The 17,290-nt window shown below is 50.3% G+C and overlaps 7 protein-coding genes across 7 annotated transcripts; 3 read left to right on the top strand and 4 right to left on the bottom strand.

The window, feature by feature from the left end:
- Window positions 1–461: 461 nt before the first annotated feature.
- HO133_002774 (uncharacterized protein) lies at window positions 462–2,128 on the top strand (the record flags this gene model as incomplete). The annotated part of the gene is made up of 9 exons (XM_037293699.1): window positions 462–804; window positions 870–1,008; window positions 1,062–1,086; window positions 1,144–1,302; window positions 1,356–1,392; window positions 1,446–1,541; window positions 1,614–1,640; window positions 1,692–1,968; window positions 2,029–2,128. The coding sequence occupies 9 exons, from the start codon at window positions 462–464 to the stop codon at window positions 2,126–2,128; spliced, it is 1,203 nt and encodes a 400-aa protein (XP_037150528.1).
- A 611-nt stretch (window positions 2,129–2,739) lies between these two features.
- HO133_002773 (uncharacterized protein) lies at window positions 2,740–4,938 on the top strand (the record flags this gene model as incomplete). The annotated part of the gene is made up of 4 exons (XM_037293698.1): window positions 2,740–2,960; window positions 3,007–3,479; window positions 3,635–4,574; window positions 4,650–4,938. The coding sequence occupies 4 exons, from the start codon at window positions 2,740–2,742 to the stop codon at window positions 4,936–4,938; spliced, it is 1,923 nt and encodes a 640-aa protein (XP_037150527.1).
- A 653-nt stretch (window positions 4,939–5,591) lies between these two features.
- HO133_002772 (uncharacterized protein) lies at window positions 5,592–7,615 on the bottom strand (the record flags this gene model as incomplete). The annotated part of the gene is given in 3 exon segments (XM_037293697.1): window positions 5,592–5,846; window positions 5,863–6,781; window positions 7,020–7,615. The coding sequence occupies 3 exon segments, from the start codon at window positions 7,613–7,615 to the stop codon at window positions 5,592–5,594; spliced, it is 1,770 nt and encodes a 589-aa protein (XP_037150526.1).
- Window positions 7,616–8,382: 767 nt separating this feature from the next.
- HO133_002771 (uncharacterized protein) lies at window positions 8,383–9,484 on the bottom strand (the record flags this gene model as incomplete). The annotated part of the gene is made up of 2 exons (XM_037293696.1): window positions 8,383–8,919; window positions 8,975–9,484. The coding sequence occupies 2 exons, from the start codon at window positions 9,482–9,484 to the stop codon at window positions 8,383–8,385; spliced, it is 1,047 nt and encodes a 348-aa protein (XP_037150525.1).
- Window positions 9,485–10,313: 829 nt separating this feature from the next.
- HO133_002770 (uncharacterized protein) lies at window positions 10,314–11,497 on the top strand (the record flags this gene model as incomplete). Its single annotated transcript, XM_037293695.1, has 3 exons — window positions 10,314–10,617; window positions 10,690–11,345; window positions 11,411–11,497. The coding sequence occupies 3 exons, from the start codon at window positions 10,314–10,316 to the stop codon at window positions 11,495–11,497; spliced, it is 1,047 nt and encodes a 348-aa protein (XP_037150524.1).
- A 999-nt stretch (window positions 11,498–12,496) lies between these two features.
- On the bottom strand, window positions 12,497–13,711 carry HO133_002769 (uncharacterized protein; the record flags this gene model as incomplete). Its single annotated transcript, XM_037293694.1, has 1 exon — window positions 12,497–13,711. The coding sequence occupies one exon, from the start codon at window positions 13,709–13,711 to the stop codon at window positions 12,497–12,499; it is 1,215 nt and encodes a 404-aa protein (XP_037150523.1).
- A 922-nt stretch (window positions 13,712–14,633) lies between these two features.
- Window positions 14,634–17,110, bottom strand: HO133_002768 (uncharacterized protein; the record flags this gene model as incomplete). The annotated part of the gene is made up of 5 exons (XM_037293693.1): window positions 14,634–15,608; window positions 15,657–15,908; window positions 15,960–16,725; window positions 16,774–16,899; window positions 16,959–17,110. The coding sequence occupies 5 exons, from the start codon at window positions 17,108–17,110 to the stop codon at window positions 14,634–14,636; spliced, it is 2,271 nt and encodes a 756-aa protein (XP_037150522.1).
- Between the last annotated feature and the right edge of the window lie 180 nt (window positions 17,111–17,290).

Below are 17,290 nucleotides of genomic sequence, written 5' to 3'. Positions count from 1 at the left end.
TCAGAGTCTTCCATACTGTGGGACGATAGAGCTGTTATAATTATTCACCAAGCTTGATAAATACTTTTCCGTAGGCATTCGGACACACATGTGACAGCAGCGTCTTTATCCTCTTCCGACTGATCATTCAAATAAGCTGTTTAACATATCTGATTATGCTACCAGCTCCTGCCATTGACCATGCCGCTTTTCTGACACTGGAAAGCAGTTCCATCTGACATTAGGAAGGCGGCCCCTTCCAGTCTCGTTCAGCATGCAGAAAGCGGAAAGGGCACTGAATCCGGACCATTACATCTGTCTATTTCTTCTCTCTTCCTCTTCTTCTTCGTTATCCATAATAGCTGAATTCTTCTTCGGCGTCCATTCATTAAGCTGCAACATCAGCATACATTCGTTTACGCTGCTCTAGCATCCCTTCGTTTACTCTGCATACTCTAGTCCGTTGAAAACTTATCGCTATCATGCTCTTCACCAATCTCACCGTGTGGTTCGCTTCCTCTCTGTCTCTCATTGCTTCAGCGCAATCCGTATGGTCGGCAGCCACACCAGTAACGAAATTCCCCATACTACCTCGAACGGCAAACCAAAGTACCACCGGCGTTAGCCCTGCAAGTGGAACTAAGAAGTACTTCGCCGAGACCTTTTGTACACCCTACCAAAAACTCATCGAGAAGATCGCTTGGCGTGATGCCCTGCAATACGCGCAATCGTTGGCCAGTTGGCAGCCCAATGGTAGCTTCCAGCCCGCCATGGACTTATACATGGGCAACGACAGCAGAGGTCAATTAGGTGCAACCCTTCGAGGTATGGCTAGTGACCCTCGACAGGATATCGGTATCCCAATCGCATGCTGACTGTGAACATTCTAGCCAATATTGATGGCGCAGTGAGAGTACACGACCAATCGACCTGGCCACGGAACCAGAGACTCTTTGTCTTCTGCAGCGAGCCTATGATATTCGTAGAAAATGGAGGATTGTGCGGCGAGCTAGGCGCTGTCGCTTACGCGTGAGAGAAAGCTCTCTCCCCATTCTGGAAGCAATTACTGATCTTATATGCAGATTCAATATCAATGGCACCTACTATGTATATACCGATGCGCGTCATAGCGAACGAACTCAAGACGCTAACGTCAGGTCACAGGATAATCACTATGTCGTCTTCTGCCCGCCCTACTATGAGTTGCAAACACTTTATAAGACCCTCTCCATCACCGATGCTTTTCCACCAGAACGTCTCCTTGTGACATCAGCAAACGATTTCGATGAAAACCAAGGCGAAGTATATTTTCATGAATCATTGGTGTGTGGTGGAGCGTGAAATCATCTTGCCACATGCTAAAAGCTCTGTCTTAGCATTTTGCGGACTTGACTACCCCGGTGAACCACCCAAGTAAGTCTTTGCACAAACGCAGAAGCATGGATGGCGAGCTCACACATTCGTAGTTCATGATAACAACGGTAACGAATCAGACATATACGGTCCATATGATGTTGCCATGGAAGCTGAGTCAAAGAACACTGCGGCTTGTCTTCACATAGGTAACCTACATTTCTCATCATGCTAATACCTTGTAACGCCTATATACTGACAAAAGTATTTTTCTCATCTAGCGGATGCCTATACCAATGCAGCAGCCGGTGAGTGAGCCTCTAGATATCCGTCCGCGGAGACTCTGAAGATGTTTTTAGCCATATTGATACAGCAACGCTATAACCTTGCTGATCCGCCCAAGCCAAGGAAATCTGTTTTTCAACGGAATCTCGGCTCGCAAGCCGATGGTCATAATGATACCTTCGAACGCCTGCCACAATTACCTAATCCCAATACACCTGACAACCACATCGTGTCCAACGACTTCGGAATCGGTCCGGTTGCGTCATCCAGTCATCAGCTCATACCGGGGTCGAGTAGTCTGTCGAAGCGCGTGGTATGGCCACCCAAGTTTCCTTGCACAGCCGAGAATCGGTGAGTTGGACTACTGCTTCTATTCGTCACCTTGGCTTGTGACTAACAGCGTGTTGACAGTTGCGTAAGATCCATGGCAGCCACAATTGCCACAACCATCAGTGGACCTTTGATCTGCTTTCTTGTTGCTGGGCTGTGTGTGCTATCCTTCCTCCTGTAACGCTAGACCCGGTTGATGCGACCAATGGCTCTTTCACTTTGAGATTCTCGGTAAATAGCAGTGATTCGGCGCTCCTGAGCGTCTTGTGATAACGGAGAAGAGGCGAAATACCTACAGTACTTCCACAAGTCAATAGACACATTCAAGTAACGAGTGTGGTTGCTGCAAACGTTTCTTCATCAGGCCCGTCTCCGTATGCTGTACGTTATCACACCCATGCCCATCCATGCCAGGTCTTGCCCTAAGATCGTCACTTTTCTTTTCGCTACTGCCTTGATCCAGAATCAGAGACAGCAGGTCGCCGATTTTGAACAGACATCCTAATTCCTTACTCTACGTGCTTAGCTAAAGTACATGGCGTATCTTTACCGATGCAGCATTTCCCCAGCGGCAGCATTTGCTCACATGCCCATTGCATCAATCAAACACGAGTACTGGGATACATAATTTCTTGGCAAAATTGACAGCTTCTGATGCGCCCACCAGGCCAATGCGGGGCGGGCTCGCGGGCCTTCCCTGTCCTCTTCTTCATGGCGTTGCTAAACTGCACATACCACCTCAACCCATTCCTTGTATCATAAGATTATTCACTTAAGTCAGAACTCATAGTCATGCCAGATCTCTCTAATACCGTTCATGTCGTCAATGGATACGACAAAGATGCCTACACTTACTATCCTGTCATCATCGTGGGCGCTGGGGAATCGGGCATAGCAATGGCTTGTCGCTTGAAGGAGAAACTGGGCTTCGATCAGTTCCGCATATTTGACAGACAAGCTGGTATGGGAGGAACATGGTGGATCAACAGATATCCTGGAGTTGCTTGTGATGTGTTAGTCTCCCTCTACCGGACTCGATAATTGCTGAAGCCGGCACAGTCCTGCCGTATTCTACAGCTTCTCCTTCTCGCCGAACCACAAGTGGTCTGCCTATCATCCTCCGGGGGAAGAGATTATTCGGTACCTCCAGGATGTATGTGAGAAATACCAGATTGTCGACAAGATCCAACTGAATACAGACGTGTCCGAGGTGCGATGGCTCGAGGACGAGGAGCTGTGGGAAGCAACTCTTCTTCACATGATGCCTGGTACTGGTGATCTGTCTACCAAAGAGCGAAAAAAGATGATGACTGAGAAAGGACGCGAAAGCGTGTACCTTAAGGAAGAGAAGGTCAAAGCCAAGATCATATGCAGCGCTGCCGGCGGTCTCGTCGAGCCGAACGCATGGCCAGACAATGTCCCAGGCCGGGATCTTTTCCAAGGCGATGTATTCCACTCTGCTCGGTGGGACTATAACGTCGACCTTCGCGGTAAAGATGTCATCGTTGTGGGCACAGGCTGTAGTGCCGCGCGTACGTACATTTCGGAGCCGATTCTTCCTTTTTGGTAATGAAGTTGAGTCGCAAGACATGTTTCAGGAGCAAGAAGACCTTTCTAAAGCAGAGACCTGTCTTGCAACTCCATTTCCTAGCTCGAATAAACAGTGCTGACTCCGAAATCTGCGTAGAATTCGTGCCTCGATTGTCGAAAGAGCCATACAACGTAAAGTCTGTCCTTCAAATCATGAGGTCCCCCCCTTGGGTAATGCCTCGTCCCGGTCCCCTTTTGGGTCTTATCAAGCAGGAGACTTGGGAGAAGTGGACACCAAGACTCTTTCCTCGTATTCCTGGACTTGGTAGGGCCTATAGAACTTTTTTGTTCTGTCTTAGCGAACTCGACTTCTTTCTTATATTTACCGGTAAAAACGCCGCAGCAAAGACGCGCAAGAAGGTCGAAGCGCAGCTGGTTCAGCATATGAGGTCTATCGTACCCGAGCAGTACCATGAGATTTTAACCCCAAATTATGGCGTCGGCTGCAAGAGGAGAATATTCGACGCTTTCTGGCTTGAGAGTCTCAACGATCCCAAGATTGACCTCACGACCCAGCCCATCACCAGCCTGCAACCAAAGGGGGTCACGTTGGGACCGGGCCGCACCTACCCTGATCCAGAAGACAAGGCCAGCAAAGCACCAACAGACGAAAAGCACCTCCCAGCCGACGTCATAATCCTCGCCAACGGCTTCGAACTCACTACGTGGCTTTCACCACTCAAGGTAATCGGCAAAGGCGGTGCCGTCATGCAAGAGGTATGGGATGAGCGTGGGGGTCCACAGGCCTACATGGGAAACGCAATGGATGGCTTTCCCAATTTCTTCATCATTTTCGGGCCGAACACCGCAACAGGACACTCCTCTGTAATACTCGCAAGCGAAAACATGGTGGAGTACACGTTGAAATTCATCAAGAATATATTGAGGAAAGACGTCAAAACCTTCGACGTGAAGAAAGAAAAGGAAATAGCATGGACGACCGAGATGCAAGAGAAGTTGAAGGGCACCGTCTGGCATAGCGGTGGATGTCATAGCTGGTACAAGACAGCCAATGGCTGGAATGCTACTGCTTACCCGTAAGCACTATCCTTCTCAGGCTCCCCATTCGCGCCATCAAGCAATCTCGCAACTGCTAACATTCTCCAATAAAGATTTTCGCAGGTGGACTACAGTATCCGATGCATGTTTCCGAAATGGAGTGATTGGAACATCCAATACACGACCAAGGGACTCATCAAGCAGCGGCTAAAGCAAACACTTCGGGTCGTCACCCTTCTTGCGAGTATTGTGGGGCTATATCATATACGGAAAGATGTAAGAGGTGGATTGAGCGCATTTGATAGCTCGATGAAGCAGAGGGTCAAGTTTGGACTGTTGAGATTATTAATTTGGGTGGAGAAGGGTGTTCGTATGTTGCCTGAGCGGAGTACGATTTTGTGAGCTGGGAGGGGAGCATTTGGGGAAAGCTTTGGAGATGAGCATTTGGATGGTTTTCAAGGAGTACACAGCATCATGGTTGGATCATTGTGTGGTATGTAGGTATGTTTGATTGCCTCAATTACATTCCATCCGCCCATTGAGTGCTGTATCTGCTCAATTTGGTATCCATCGCAATGTCACACAAGGACACCTCCAACCGAAACCATCCCTCTCTAGTGTGAGCTTTTCCCGTACGGGCCTTGTCACTCACAGCTTCTCCAACCGAGGTACTCATCCAATTTCCTCATTTCAGATCCAACCGGAACACGGTCGTCTTGGGTCGGAACGGCTGTAATCTTGATGGACGCGAGAAGATACTCGACAGATTTAGTACATATGCACGGCAGTAAGCCTCGGTAGAGACTTGATGATAGGATGGCCCCTAAACAGATGTGCGGTCGGAAAGACAGCAGGCCAAACCGCGGGGACAGAGGGCAGGATGATGCCCGGTGGATTTTAGTACAAGCGTGGGGTAGGGATCCCCACAGGTGGTGCAGGGGAGATATCGAGCGGCACCGGGCAGTACCAATGCGGGACTGTCGAGACATCCGCGTCCGACGGCAGGGGAACATTTGTCGGCCAAGCGCTATCCACACAGGCACCTAGCCCGTGCTTCAGCGCCGGCGCAGCTCGGCCAGTCGTTCTTCATGCTCCTCTTCCTGCTTTTGAACGGCTGCTCTCCTCGCCAGGTCCGCATCCCGCTTCTTCTGGTTGATTTTTTCCTCCAATTCGTGCTCAAACTCCTGCCTCTGTCGGCGCTTTTTCTGGGCCAATTCCTCCTCGTGCTGCTTCTGCCTGACACGCTCTTCCTCTTCGAATGCCTTCATACGAGCTTCGATAGTCTCGAGACTGTCATCTGCCGAGTGCTCCTTCGGGTCGGGAAACCGGTGTAGGGTGGTCTTCGTTGCGGGTAGGAGCCTGTGAAGAGCGGTGGCCTATTTGGTTGGGAGCCTGTGAGGGGCGATTTTCGTTTTGAGTATGCGCCGGCGAATGGTGGTTGTCTTTCTGGCCAGAAGCCTGTGGTACGCCCTCTTTTTTCCCGCCGGAGGCTGGTGGAACATACGCTTCTCTCTGGCTAGAAGAGTGTGGTTGGTGCTCTTCTTGCCGGATGGAAGCCTGCGAAGGAGCGGCACCGACTCCATGCGGCCTATGTTGAGACGGGTTGGAAGGTGGCTCTCCAAGCATCTTAGGTTCGACTGATACAACTTCGCCAGGCTCTAGCGACGTTCGCAGGGATTGGAGAGGCGATACAAGAGGTGTCAAAGCCGAGCCTCGCTTTAGTCGTGGATCTCGTGGTGATATATTGGGTTGAGTCGATGGAGGAGTGAACGTTTTTCCGCGCGCTTGTGTCAAAATCGTGAGCTGTTCGGAGGTGCTTGTTGTACTGGTACGTCCCTTTAGACTTGAGCCTGGTATGGGGGTATCCCGAAGACGTTGCAACTCTCGGTCAGTTGTGGTTTCAGACACGCATTCCTCTACAGGCGCAGACTTCTGCGGCTGTGAGCCCTGACGGGGACCGGACCTAGGATCGAAGACGTTGCGAGAGGCCTGCCGAACCTCTGGTCTGTCTCTGCTGGGCAACACAATATTCACAGGCTTCTTTGGTAGAGAATCTTTCCCATGCGCATGCTCTAACGATTCTTTTCGTGCACGGTAAGAAGCTGGCTCAGTGAGCGGATGCGGATTGCAGGCGCGAGGCCGCGACTTTCCACTCTGGGTGAGCTCAAAGTTCTCACAGTGCTTTGCGGTGTGACGCTCCTCCCCACAGCGAGTGCAGGTCATGGGGCAGCGGGACCAATAATGGCTATATTCTGGAGTCAGCATGCCCCTTCCGAGATTCAGAGCCGACTCATAAGACAAGAAAACCAAATTCTCTACTGTTTCTCAGAACATGTCTAACGAGCTGCATTGAGGTCCAATAATGGGAAAGGACCACTCCAAAATGTACTGACTTGATTGAACGGCAGCCCCAGCATATCATTGGCTTATCACAGTCTGAGTATGCGTGATCTTCCATACACATATAGTTCTTGCACCAATACCTCGGAGGCGGTCTGTAATTGTCTGATGTTCTAATAGGCTCCTCCTCCTCCTCCTCCTCCTCTGTACCACGATGGCGCTTGATAGAGCGGTCAATAGCCTCATCATCGAGAGGGCGTTTCAGTTCGTATCCACCGAGGCGTAACACATTTGAGGGTGGGGGAGAAGAACCGTAGAACCCACGGCTTTGGGCCTCAGATGCGTTCCTCCTGTCAGGATCGACAGTCCGAGATGAGCGTCGCGACGGTGCTGTGTCAGGCATGCTCGTGTCTTTGCGTTCTTTCGTGGGCATTTGGATTAGCTGTTTCGGATCGTGGCCAGTGGATGGTGATTTTTCGTTGGGGACAGAAGCAGCAGCGGCACTGTGATCATCAGATTGGCCGCGTGAAAACTTCAGGGCCAACGACGCGTCAGCTCGTGGTGTCGTGTTGCTAGAATATTCGGCCCGGTGCCAGATCTTATTAGAATGATGTCGAACCGCCTTTGATTCCGTAGCAATGGTTGATGATCGGTCTTCTGAGGAAGTCTCACCTTCTGCAGCTGGCCGATAGCTATCGTAGTAACGAAGGTCCCAACCCATATCCTGGTCACGAACCATTGCTTTTGAAGGTGTTAGTGGGGAGACGCTTGCTGAAAGAGGGAAACGTACTGAGGACCGTGACAAAGGATGGTTGGGGTTGTGGACGTCAGTTGTTTTGAAAGGATTGATTGTGGCATCAGATCTGGATAGCAATAAAAGTCTCTTGCCCGACTTTCAGAAGCCAATTGGATCTGAGGCGAGTTCCTGATGGGCGATTTGACCGATCTTTGGTATATGTCTTAGGTCTAGAGGGTCAACAACACTGACACACTGACACTGGCGGGGCAGATCGACGAGCACGCTGCCTACCGGTTTCATTCTTGCCAAAACATATATCCAAAGGGCATGTCTTTGTCTTCAATTTTTCATATGCAGCATTTGTTATAACCCAATGGGGACGACAGGATTGCAGGCAAGCTGTGAGAAATTCGGGCAGCCAAGGGAGCTGGCACCTTTCAATCTTGGCATAGTGTGGGTATCAAGGCGAGCAGATACGCTCTGGCACTCAAAAAGTCTTCTCTTTAGCGGTGCAGTATTTGACTGAGGATACCGTCAGAACCATCAAATTTCCACGCAGCGCGTCTCACTGAGAACATTAAGAGACCGTTCTATCATACTGATCATCTATTATTTTCATGCAAGCAAGCAATTGTGCAAAATATGCAAGAGCCCGCTATTAAGTCCCATCAGAACGGAAGCACATATGCATTCACCCCTCTGATGCCGCTGTCTCTCATGCCAAGCTCACAGGTAGGCAGACACCAGCTATTTCTCACTTGCAACCCTTAATGACTTAGCAGGTCTCGAACCGACATTGCCCGTCCTCCTTTAGGATACCTACGGTCCTTGTTCAGCATCAACAATGCAGCTGTAGCCTCTTGGTCTTGCTCTCTGCTTGGCATGATAGTTGGAGACGTCGAGGCAGACAGAGAGAATTGAGATTGAGGACCTCGGTGGCCGTGTTGTGGTTCGAAAGCAGGTGACGGAAGCGTGGAAACTGAGGAGGCATAGGACGAGTGGTGGTGATTGGATTGTGCTTCTATCGCAGGGGATGCGCTAATTGACTGAGGACTCGTGTAGGCGTATGCTTTACTTGCAATCGCCATGATTGACGGAGAAATGCAATTGGATCCTGAATCACCCATGGTAACATCTTCATCATCTTGATCTTCGTCATCGTCCTCATCGTTCTCTTTAGGCGTGACAGCATCGAAACGAGGCGGAGGCGCTTGAGGCTGTGTAAGTGGAGTCGACAGAGAATTGTTGGCGGCTTTGAGGTCTGCGATGCATTTTTCTAGATAGCGAAGGTAGTCGATGCTTGCCTATTCACACTGTCAGCAGAAAGGGATAGCTCCTCACAACAACGGTCTTACGCACTTGCAAAATAGCGAGCTTGTGCATTTCTTGGTCCGTGCAAGCGGGTATCATAGCCTTCAAGGTCCCAAACTCTTCGTTCATCTTCGACCTCCGTCTCCTTTCGATCACACTGTGCGCTGTCTTCCTGGCAATCTTCTTGCCGGCAACACTGGTCGAGCTAGGCTGCTTCTTTCCTGCCGTCGCAGTGGCACTTGAGGATGTCGAGGTCTTCTTATTTGAACCTTTCAAACCTTGCTGCATAGGGGATCTTACTGAATCTTCTGAGCACTGCGGCTTTGGCTTCATTTGAATGATGGTGCGAGACCTGGTAGGAGGTGGAGGTAAAGAGAAGCACGGGCTCAGGGCCGACTGAGTCTGTTTCTGAGCAGTGGAAGTGCCATTGTTTCGTTGAGACTCGATAGCCGGAGGAGGTAGGTTGAAGGACTTTTCTGTTGCAGAAATTGGAGAGCCATCTTTGCCCTGGATTTCAGTTGAGGCAGCGGGCGTTGGGGGCAGACTTGTGCGAGGCATGATTGGTCGTCGGCTTTGCATCAACAGTCAAAGAGAGTAGATTGTCACGTGCGGAGGATACAGAGGATAGTCAATGAATTGGGATAGAGACCTCGCATTGAGGCAAATGAAGTGTGTAGATAGCGCAGAAGGGGAAGAAGAAGAAGAAGAGGATGCTGGTGTCAAATTAAGAGATGAGTGGTCGTATAATAATAAAAAGAAGAAGAAGAAGAAGTAGAAGAAGTAGAAGAAGAAGAGGTGTGCCCCTCTTCCTTGATAAAAGAGCAGAAACCCCCCCATGTTTAGAGTCGATCAAGAGTCGCGTGCCTTCTGAACGTGCACCATCTTCAATCCTGATTGGCTGGAGTCCCAAAGGCGGCAATGACACACATTTTTGGGACGATTGTTCACCTCTTACTTTCGCATGCTCCCCATCTCAGGCACCGAGGACGCTCGAATCGCTACTATTGACATAATCAGTTGCATTGCCATTGAGCAATGATTCTTTAGTGGGAAGGTATTAGTGTTTATGTGTATCAGTAGAGTAAGGTACGGTAGAGTATTATTGAGGTATCCTCGTTCATTCATCTGCGAGACATAATTTCTGCCAAGCCCCGCAGTCCCGTGTAATAGCCCTTTACCTTAAAGTACCTTACCTTACTTTACTTAATACTTTACTGTATTCAATTCACTTCCGCCAAATGAATGCCAAGACATTTTCGGCGTCAGCCACCACCGATCACCGCCCTACGCTAAGGTACTCCCGCACTGCTCTCACTTCCTCTCGTCTGAGTCGTCTCTTTGTTCTTCTTTCAATACCTACTCCGTCCATGAATAGCGTAAGCAGCCTATGAACCAGCTCAATACCTCGCAAACCTCTATCCTCACTCACCCACTCCTCACATCAAATCATGGGAAGAAGATATCTGCCATCGCCATGGACGTCGATGATGCCGGCCAGCGCATCGCGGATCGCATTCAAGACCAAGACATTATGGATACTACCCTAGACAATGTTCAGGAAGCTTCGTCGAATGTCGCCGATCCAGAAGCTCCAGAAAAGGGCCAAGCCGCAGCAGGAGCGGAAACCACGCCCGTTCCCGAGAACTCAACAGAGAAGGATGACGAGACCCAGCAGTCGTCAAAGCAAAAGCGTAAGACCCCACACTGACTCTGCCTGACCCTTCTCTTGTAGAGCATGGGTTGACACATGAGTCTCGTGGTAGCACCAATACCACAAACCCTGCCACTCACGCAAAATCTCATTTCGTTGTTCGGCCTTCAGCCGCTCGCAGCTACAGTCGCAAGATCCGACCCAGTCACAGGCGAGAAGATCAACAAGATGAGGAAGTCTTATGAAGGTCAACTCAAGACACTTGGACTAGCTGGCAGAAATCGATCGGTCAAGCACCAGGAAGGAAAACTGATGGGGCTGAGGGAGATGACGCTATGGCCGGAGGAGGAGTGGCAGAACCAGAAAGTCGGCGGCAAAGACATTCACAAGGGTCTTCCTAGTGGAATACTGGCCAAGCTGGACAAGGCTATGCAGATGCAGCCAGGGCCATTGCCAAACAACAATGAGTGGGAGAATCTTCTGGGGAATGACAACCCAAAACCGGTCGAGGCGACCAAAGCGTCGAAAATTCCCAATAAACCTTTGGCCAAAGCGAACGGCCAGGTTAACGGTAACACTGCGAACGCTGAAACCGTTCGACCACAGCGCACCAATAAAAAGCGATCATATGGCGACGCCAGCTTCGAAGGCTACACAGGTTACGCCGAAGGAATTGAGGACGATGACGCTGACACTGGAGGAGGCTACTCATCTGGCGATACTCAATTTAGCCGGAAGAGTGGCCGCGCCGCCAAGAAGCGGAAGAAGGTAAGATCCTCCGATGATCTCGATGCTATTTATATTCCCTGATCTATCTACTTACTCTTATCAAGGGCTATGGGAATAATCCTACAGGTTTTGGCGATCGAAGTGGCAGCTTTAGCTCCGGTATGGTTGGTGTAGGCGCCTACAATCGGTAGCACCGAAGGACTGGGACCTGCTACATCCCACCTCATCTACATCTTTGTGGAGAACCAGCGCAGCCAACGGGATGACGCTGGAAAGGTCTTGAAAGAATCCCACGGGAACACAATTCACCTCGCTTGTCCGATAACGCCCCTTCGGTCAAAGTATTCCACTTTTTCTCTCGATTCACAAGTCTCCACAATCACACACACCATACCACTACACCATGCAGTTACACCATACCGTTTGCACCAAATCATCACCTCATCTCGCCAAATCTACGCCTCGACATACTCCGTCACTCACCCTAACCACAGCATCTACCACCACAACCTATTCCCTATGTCTTTCATGTATTAACGACTGGGTATACCCGTAATCGGTGTTACTGGCTTCTTTGCAGGAAAGGCGTTTTTCTCTAAGCGATCAAAGACCAGGCGTTTTGAGGCTCTATATGCCTTTCGTAGCATCAATGGACATGCTACCTGAGGAACCAGCATGTGTGCATGCAATAGGCTAGGAAGAACGAGATACACTTACGATGGAAACCAATCGGGACAGATGACTTTGGTTGCTGTTCTCCTTTGTCAACGTGACTGCATATTGAACTTCCCTTCTTTCCCCCAGGTAGGTATTAGTCCTCTCACATACGGCTCTCTCGGGCCCTTTGCCTTCTGGACATGCCAGCAGTTACTGTCCTTGTTTCCGAGCCCCTGGAGCACATGCCTGAGCGCCGGCTACTCCCCGCAACCGTTTCCCACCAGGTGGCGTAGAACAACGCTACGGTGTTCGAGATATGACGCGGTCCGAGATACCTGGCTGAGCATTCGGACGGAAGCATTTACACATGGTAGACACGCTGCGAGAGCAACATTTGCAATCTCAATCATTGATACAGAGACCTAAGCGTAGCCTCTTCTTCTGCTCAAGTACCCTTCTTGAATGCCAACAAAAGTCCCTTGTAACCCCATACGCCAGAACACTCCTTTGCAATGTTCCAATCACTGCAAGTGTCAGATCGCCTCCACTCCACCCCCATTTACGGCCCCTGGATCTGTCACGCCAACCCCTCTCTTTCGACTCCTCGCCGCCTTCTTCCTCCTCCCACTCGGGACCTCCACTTGTGCTCCCCCGTTCTCTCCGCCTCCTCCAATCTGTACATCGTCCTCCGTACCACCATAAAGCTCATGCCATTTTCTCGACTCGTCTAGTTCATTCATGTCCGCTGGCCTCATTCTTAGCCACTTCATCCTTGGACCGGTCTTCGACCTTTCACTGACTCGGAAGCCGTAGATGCGCGGTTCGTGTATCCTTCCAGGACCTAAGCCAGGCGCGAGGTTAGACGTAGCGATTCCATTCAAATGGCTCGGCTGTACTGGTAAAGGTTCTGGTGTGATGGATGAGAGTGTTGTAGGATTTAAAGTGGCTGTGACAGGAGTAGAAGTCAACGAGGAAGAACGCGAGTGTTTTGTTGTTTCTGCTGCGGCAGAATTTGTGGCTGCTTGCGAAGTGGGTGAAGGAGGTGCATAGGCGGGATGTGTAGCGGCGAGGTTCAGTGGATCGCCTTTGGCGGAGACGTCAAACTCGGGGAAAGTCATAAAGAAGAGACAACCGAATGTGGTTCCGAAGAAGGCACCGTCGACAGATTGAAACCGGCTGTTTGGGGGCGTGTAGACGTCCAGGCAAGAGGGGCAGAAGAGCTTCACAGTTTCTTGGCCTGGTATGTCATTGCAGCCGACGGGAAGGACGCGGGCTTGATTGCAAAAGACGCGTGGGCAGGATCCAAAGTGCTGAAGCTCGTATTTGTCTGCCATCTGTTGTATGCCCGGCCTAGATGTTATGTAACGTTGGTGAATAAGACCATAGAGGAGCTCTGCGCTGCTTTCTATTTCGGTAATGTCGTTGGCAACTTTCATATGCCGGCGTTCAGCACCTCTCCTGTAAGGCACACTGTTACCGTTTTCATCTCGCATCTCAACGTCATTGTCCTCGTCCTCGTCATCATCTTCCTCGTCTTCTTCTTCCTCTTCTTCCTCCTCGTCTTCTTCTGGTTCCACGTCTAGTATCATTTCTAACGCTTCTTTGTACATGGGAACTTGATTTTGAAGGCCGGTGAGATTGAAGTCGTCTTCAATAAAATCTTCTGAAACTTCGGCAAAGTATTCGTGGCCGAGGAGGCCGCAGAAGGAAGAGATCCAAGATTCGGGGGTACCTGAGGAGGTAGACATGACGGAGGTTGTTGAGTGGGTGACAGAGAGCGTAGATCCAGATGCTACAGGCGAAGCAAGGCTCAAATCCGCAAGCTGAGGCGCCAACGACGAATCCCCGTTGGCAGACACCGTGGTGGTTGATCCTGTTTTTGGGGGAATGCTGTGGATTATCCCAAAAAAAATACGCCCTACTCCGGGGGCCAGATGATTTAAATGTAGGGGTCGTTCAATGGTGACAAGGTCTATGCCACGAAAATTAGAACGATAATCACAAGGCTTCCAAGTGCGGGATCGGTGGTGAAAGTATCAACGAAGTAGTGAATGTCCGAAATGTCCGAAGTGGGGACGGTAATGGTGGATGGAGTATGATAGAGATAGCTTTGGTGTCAAGATGCATCATAGGCGCATAGCAGGTCAGATCCTTTTGCAGACTCGCTGCTCTGGCTCTCGCGACTGCCTCGAGTGCTGCACCCAAGGTCACTTGAGGAATGGTGAAAGTGTGGCTAGTGGTATACGACACCCACTAAATCGGATCAGTCAAGCTGTGAAGATCACCAAAACATCCGATAGTCGGTGGATGGTGTTTTTTGCGCATTCATAGGTGATCTCCGTGGCTCATTACAGCTGACCAGTGACCAGCAAATTGATATCAAATTAGTGGGGTTTCAATGGGCTGTGCACTGCGGCTAAGGCGCCTATCTCTAACCTTGCCAAGCCTCTTTCCCACTGGGGCTTACCGTAAGTAAAGTAAAGTTGTACTACCGAGATTACTAAAGTACAGTACTTACCTTAGGTACCTCACTCAAGTACAGGACTACCACTCTTAGCCAAGTAATGTAAGATATTGAGAAGGATTCTGGTCTTTCATAGCCAACGCAAGAACCATGGACCAGAACCAGTATTCGTGTCCCTACCGATTGGGTATATGCAAGCCTAGCAATTAAAAGAGGTATTCCATAATCCTCGAAAATTCCCCTTCATTACCATAGACTCCACTGATGCCCCCTGTTGCAGGAACCATCTCTCCCTGAGATCCTACGAAGCCATTCACTCCATCCAAGGCCTGATTACTTGCAAAGAGATTATTGCCGTAACCACCTGCTGCTTCAAACAGATTGGTCAATTCATCCTTCATCTGCTGGCCGTCCAAGGGACTGCTGCCCAGCGAACTCGGTTGCTGAGTTGAAGTGAACGCGGCCACCCGATCAACTTGATGGCCAGCTAGACCAGCCATGGCCACTGCCGCCGAGGAGTGAGCGTCGTCCGGATCGGTCAGTGCTTGGCGCGAGATGACTCCAAGCTTCGGTCCAACCTCCTTCAACCCCTTGATCATTTTCCAAAGGCGCTTCGAGATATATGATTTCGCACTAAACCCTTTGATGAGATCCAGGGCCATGTAGAATTCATCTCTGACTTGACGACTGAACTCCACAGGCGCATGCGCGACCGCGAGGAAAAGTACAGCTAGTGCTGAGATGAGGAAGTAGTTGAAGCAGACTTGTTGCGTGCGGTAGATGTCAGTAGTCTCGTTCAGGCGAGTCAGCACCCTAATCGTGTCCTTAGCCACGTCCACTACGGTTTGAGCGTAGCCCCTATTTTCCATAATGTTCGTAGCCGAGTGTAGAACAGGTCTGTAGATTAACACCCGCATCTGATTTGTCCGCAATATGAGGATCACTTGCAGACGACGTTGTCCCCGACTGGTAGGGTTGGTATCCATGGCATTGTCCACTTGACGGAACCTGAGGCTCTCGGGGATGTTATTGTGCCATTGCAGGATCTGAAAATCGAGATAGCCAATGCCGTCTTTGTTGATCTCACTGCCGGGGCCTTCAAATTTGGTGGTGGACCGCCAGACTTGGGATGAGATACGACTGTACGCGATCATAGCGGTCAAATAGGGGGTCGAGTCGTCCTGGTCTGTTAGCGTCATAGCGTCAACTGAAGAACCATCTGATCTTACCGGCTGCGGCAAGTGAGGGTCAATGTCCGCGTCCTGCAGAGCGAAAGGCATCCCTGTACCAAAGCTCCACCGCCGATCTAAAACATAGATTGACCAAAAAAGTTTGGTAGCCCACGATCGGTCTTCACCATTGGGAAAGATCTTCGCGATGGTTTGACGACCATGCAGACCTATCTCTAGACATAGACGGGATGCTAGTCCAATGATTCGGTAAGCCTGGACTTCCTCATCCTGTTGAAAATGATACTCTGCCTTCATCTGGAGTCAGCATAAACTTGAATATGAGCTCATTGGTATTCATACCACAAGTACTAAGAGAATCAGGCCCTTGATCTCGACCGGGCCTGATAATCGTCCTTCGAAAGCTTCTCGACAACTCTCGTACAGCATCGTTCCCAGGTCACTCTGACCCCCTCCTTCCACAATCAATGCAATAGCCAGCACCATCTTGAGAATATTGACGTCGTTGTTCGCGAGCCGATCAGGGCCGGACATGGCTCCGTTCATAAGGCCTGTTCGCGCTGCTGCCTCTGTGAAAGTGAACAATATGTTCGCTTGTGTAATAATTTTCTCCATATCGATTATAGGATACATGATACCCATCTCTTCCTCGTAGACATGGCAAAGCCTGATCGCTTCTTCTTTGCCTATCTTCCATAATGGGTCTTTGTTGGGATGCACCGTCATTGAGGCTATTGGTGCTTGGAGCTGGCGCGGTGAACCTCTGGGAGTCATCTCATCGTCATTATATCCTCCGTCTTCCTGCATTTCTGGTGCGGTTATTCCCATTGTTTGTAAGCTCGAGCGAGCAACATCGAAGCTGAAAGCAGAGCTTGTGGGGCCCTGGAAACGAGGCTGGCTTCCGTGAGCCTGTGAGGGCGATGAAGCGTTCCGATATGGCCCCGAGGAGTCCGAGTGAGCAAGAGCAGGATGTAAGGGGAACGGTTCCTGGGCATGGTTTGGCTGGGTAATATACCCCTGCCCATTGCGCAGAGCTTCGAGGTTAGCATAGAGGATGTTGACCTGTTCCTGCAGTGACTGGATATGGGCACTCATGGCACGATACTCCCTGTACAACGGGTGAGCATGGATGTCTAAGCTCACTGAAGATGCTTACGGTGAGTCCTTAAAGCCGGCAGAGCACGCACAGTTGGGAGCATAGACACACTCCAGAGACAAGTTGCCACATCGCTGGCAAGGATTCTGTCCATTACACTTGATTTTGCGGCGCTTGCATTCATTACTGTGACATGAAATGGTTAATTAGGGACTCCGCGTTTGTTCGTTGGATGGGCGCCTCACCAAGCAATGGAGATATATCGGTTTCGCTTTGTCTTCTTGTCAGATTCGGGAGGGCCGTCATCTTCACTTTTCCTCTTGTCTCCTGCCTGGGATGTCTTGGTGACATTGTAATAGGGGCCATCCGTGGTCTGATGATTCTCTTGACCGTTCATGGTGTAACGAGAGGCGCATACGTCCCGATTCAGAGGGGCGGAATTTTGGTTGAAAGATGGCGGAAGAGGTGCGCACGGCAAGTTGCCGAAATGCCAAGACCTTCAAAAACCACCCACCGTACTTTGTGGTGTGTTGACATGCGCCACAGAAGGCCGCCAGTTATTATTATCAACACCCAC

This window comes from Letharia lupina (assembly GCF_014066315.1).
Source record: "Letharia lupina isolate WasteWater1 chromosome Unknown contig_15, whole genome shotgun sequence".
NCBI lineage: Eukaryota > Fungi > Ascomycota > Lecanoromycetes > Lecanorales > Parmeliaceae > Letharia > Letharia lupina.
The sequence above is the reverse complement of the archived record's forward strand: the minus strand, read 5'-3'. Positions and strand labels throughout refer to the sequence as shown.